The sequence below is a fragment of the Merops nubicus genome, unplaced genomic scaffold (genome assembly GCF_000691845.1).
Source record: "Merops nubicus isolate BGI_N331 unplaced genomic scaffold, ASM69184v1 scaffold22282, whole genome shotgun sequence".
Taxonomy (NCBI): domain Eukaryota; kingdom Metazoa; phylum Chordata; class Aves; order Coraciiformes; family Meropidae; genus Merops; species Merops nubicus.
In genome coordinates this window covers 30979-35404 of record NW_008593153.1, presented here as the reverse complement: position 1 = coordinate 35404, position 4426 = coordinate 30979, and the positions used below count along the sequence as shown (strand labels likewise).

Below are 4426 nucleotides of genomic sequence, written 5' to 3'. Positions count from 1 at the left end.
AAACCGAAAGCCATTAACAGCTCCTCAGTGACTACCATGGGCAGAAATGCAAAAATGGTCTTTTCAGGCAACTAGAGAAATCAAATGCAGATGACATGATCTCAGCTGCTTGTCTACTTTTCATGCCCTCGAGCTGTAAAAGTAGAACCAGGTACAAGAAAATGTAGTTTTGTGAATCATAGTCCTTCAGTTTTGTGTTTCATACCAAGAGGGACTGGCAATGTAGCTGCAGGACTCTTTACAGCAGGAAGGCTGAAAGAATGGAATGGGAGTTGCTGAAGGCAAGGAGAAGCATGGAAATAGTCTCCTGTCAGCCAGGTTTGGGTGCTGTTCGCTTGAAGTTGTCATAAGAAAATTAGAGACAACACTTAGCAGTCTACCATTTCAGCTTTTCCACAGAATGTTTATAAAAACAGAATAAAGTAATTTGTGTAACAGCTTTAGAGATAAGCACTGTAATTTGAAGGGACGCAGAAACCTCTGGAAATGTGCTACCATTTATTATAGCATATTATCATCCTGGAAACTACAGATTTTCACTCAGGATAAATCTTCTCCACTTAGACAGAATCAGCTGCCTGTTATCCCTTCCAGTCCTGCTCTTTCTCCATGGTGCAGCACAGTACATTAGTTTAATTCCCTGCTTCCCAGCTGAGGGAAGAAGCAGACCATTTCCACCAGCACACAGCAAGGGACAGGACTGGAGAGCAGACGGGTGCTGCGTGTCAACACTGGGTGGAGCTTGCTGCAGTCCATCTCAAATGCAGCCCATCTGAGGAGCAGTTTCAGTACTGCCTACCTGCCAGTCTTCCTAATTTCATTTAACTGGAAAAAGCTATGGGATGCAGCAAGGACATCATGCTGTCTCTCTGCTGACTTGAGAATACAGCATCCCCATATTCCACTTTCAAACCACTTTAAGTGAACCAGCTCAAATCCAACCACTTTAAATACAAAACTCAAGTTGTTCCACTCAGCTGACTTGCTTGCTGAACCTACAAGTGTAAGGTCGAAGCAACGTCTCTACCGTAGACTGAGTCTAACTTGGAAATTAAATGCTGTTTGTCACTCATTGGACCAATAAAACAAGACTCCATTTCCTGAGTCTAACAGTTAATGATGTCTCAAAAGATTTTGAGAGGGAGCTGAGAAGGCACAAAGGAAGAAATGAGAACCTGGATCAGATCAGATGACTTGGACGAAACACTGGCACATCCTTTGTCCTTCCCCTCTCAAAGAAATTCTGGTACTGGATGAATACTACAATTAAGAGCACGTGGCTTGTCTCAGCAGAACTACGTAGAAAATTACAAAAACTAAGCAGTCAAGGAGAGAGAGACAAAATAGACCCAAGAACAGAGAAGAGTAACAATGGAACTTAAAGCAATTATCTGCAAAATCACAACGGATTTGGAAAAAAAATTAGTTCATATTTCACTTTAATTCACTTTTTAATAATTAAGTATTCTTCATTTACCTTTCCATGTTCCTTCCTCATGTGGGAGATGTAAACGTCTCTCTGAGTGAAGAGTCGATCACACTCCCAACATGTCCAGCCAGGATTTGAGACTTTTTTAGGCTCTGCTTTCTTTATGGGAGGAGGAGATTTCTTCTCCAACTTTTCTGTTCCATTGACAGATTTTGTGTCCTCTTTGTTGTGACTGGCCGAGTTCTGTGTTGTGGGTTTAGTACTGAGAGGCAGATTTATCCCCAGGTTTGGTGGCCCCTCAACACTTTTCAAAGTTCCATGCATAGACTACAATAAAAGAGAGAGGAAAAAAAAAGTACAGAACAGACATATGCAGTTGTGCTGACAGAATGCAAAGACTGTCGGCATCAATGGTCCTCATTTACTTCTTTGTCATACTATTATCAGGCTACCTTCTTAAAAGAAACATGATTAAGTAAAGTCAAGGCCTAGTATAAAGAGAAATAAGCCAACAACACTAACAGACACCATGTGTAGCTAAAGAGAAGTCTTCTTCAGTGGCTAGAGAGTGTGACAAAAAAGAGACTTTGTAGGTTAAATTTAAAGTGCTGTTTAATAGGGAGAAAGGAAGGGCTCAGGTACTTTATCTTAATGTCTTGCTTTACTTACCTAACATGTTAGTTAAGCATCTTCATTTCTAACTATGTGAGTAGCAATTTCCAGGAAGGAAAGGTTTTTACTGACAAATTTTGACTTGGCACTGGTAAATAAGACAAGAAAAGGCAACTCTAGAAAGATCAGGCAACTGTTGTTTAGGATATCTCAATATTTTATGCTGAGGCTGAGTTAATCTCTGTTTTACTCCATGCTGAGGTTATGAGCACCCTAACTTGGGACAACATCACTAACAGTCCTTGGCAGCAATGGTGTGCAGGGCTGATGGGGTGTCCCAGAGCCTAGGGAGGGAGGTCAACTAGCAGGAGTCTAACAAGCTGTTCCCAATCACCCTGCAGCTCTTAGGTAGTGATCTTTCCTCACTGGTTTATTTCTAGACTTTAAGTAAACAATCACAGAGGAGGGAAGAACTTTTCCACTTCTTCCTCCCCCAGTTTCTGTGGCCAGTGTCATATGCTGGTGGGATACCTGAGCCTACCAAAAACCCGAGTAGCTCAGGATGAGCTGGGCTGCAGCCATGTGCCTGAGTTCCATACCTGCACATGGATGTCAGCAGGGTTCTCTGCTGTTCACCAGCAAAGGTGACTGCAGCACAGACTGAATGTGCTGCTGAACATCGATGCGCCGCCAGGGCGCCTTTCACAGTGAAAGATTTGCCCTTTACAATGCCAGTGTTCTAATCACCTCATCTACTGACCTGGATGGCGTGTGTAGCCATCCCAAATGTAATTCTGCTTCCTACAGGTAATCTCAGAAACAAAAATCCCCATTCGATACATTTTCGATTCTGAGAGTGGGAGAGAACGTATGTGATACTCCAGTATGATACTTTGGTATGAAGTCCTTTTGTACATCCTGTGGCTCTTGGGACGAGCTGTTGGCTCTACAGCAAATTTCAATCTGACCTGTACCAAACTGTTCTTAACAACTTTTAAAAGAAAAGAGAGTAATTAAAAAACCTGAATATGGTGTTAAAAAGCAAAGTGCACAGGACCAACTGACTGACTCTGAGAACAAACCGAAGTTGTTAGTAATGGAGGAGGTAGTAAATTCTAAAATTGAAGGAGTTAGTAAATTCTGCACCAGAACAAGGAGAAAGCAGCACTGGGCAGGCAGAGAGGAGGTGCATATACTCTCAGGCAGATGAAGTACATTTTTAGCTGTAAAATGTTAGTGCTCAACTTTCTAAATGTCTTTTAAATACAATACTTAAAATTCAATTTCTTATTTGAAAATAAACAAAGAGCATTAAAACATGACATGCAGTCCCAGTGATCACAGGCGGTATCACCAGCAGAAGCTGGAGTGTGACCCCTCTGGTCCAGACCTCCACCCCCTGTCCTCACTGGCTCCTGGACCTTTTCTTGCAGCGAGCATTAAGGAAAATGAGACACATGTTTTGCCAACAGGAGATGGTCTCATCTGCAGGAATTATTGTAGGCTATTTTTTGCAGCTTTAAAAAACCTCCCCCTGAGCTTCTTTCTCTCTCTTTCTGTTCTATTTTCATCCAGGTGTTCTCTGCCTTGATGGTTTTTGTCCAGCCATACCAAACAATTACTTTCTGTGCAGCTGGGCTGAGCTCTGCCCTTGTCTGGCACTCATCTTTTCCCCAAGTCCTTGTCTGTTTTTATCCATACCTTAGTGGTGGTGTTTTGGTTTTTTTTGTATTCTCCCTTAACTGAAGTCAAATTTACACTTTGTTGTTGCTGTCCTGACTACTGTACATACATCCTAAGTGTAACAGCTCCAGCAATTCTGAATAAAAGCAGTAATAGTGTTACTGCACACATACGTTCTAATCCTGGTTTTATTCTCAAAAATAGCTGAATCATTTATAGTGAAACATGCTAAAAAAAACCCCAACTGGTTGAAAGTACTGGCATGGAACACTAAAGTCAAAAGAGTTAAATAGTGCCCAAACTGCAAGTAACTAACTATATAATGAGAGATGTTGAACAACCTTAATGTATGTAAGAATAGCTTCTGGCCCCAACTACAGTCAGATCGTTCCCCTAAAATAGTTGTTTTCAGGTCTCAAAGAAGTAGTTGCATACAGACATAACAATACATTTGCAATAATACCCAAGTCAAGAAAAAAATGATTACATAAATAAGACATACACGACAATATATGGAATTTGCCTACTTAGTTAAAAAAAGAATCAGTACAAGTAGTTCAAAGGAAATAGAAAATAAGACTGCATTGCTGCATGAGAAGACCATTTAAGATATCTGGCATAAATGTAAAATAATTCTTATAGTAAATATGAACTAGTCCAGAAACAGGAAATACCCAGTTACTGTACTGCTGAATGTCTTGA

At 40.9% G+C, this 4426-nt stretch overlaps 1 protein-coding gene across 1 annotated transcript in view; it reads right to left on the bottom strand.

Moving 5' to 3' along the window:
• Nucleotides 1-4426, bottom strand: part of ZNF532 (zinc finger protein 532) — a 30787-nt gene that overhangs the window by 8048 nt on the left and 18313 nt on the right. The window contains 1 exon segment of the mRNA XM_008935384.1: nucleotides 1478-1756. Within this exon segment, the coding sequence (XP_008933632.1) occupies nucleotides 1478-1756 (279 nt within the window).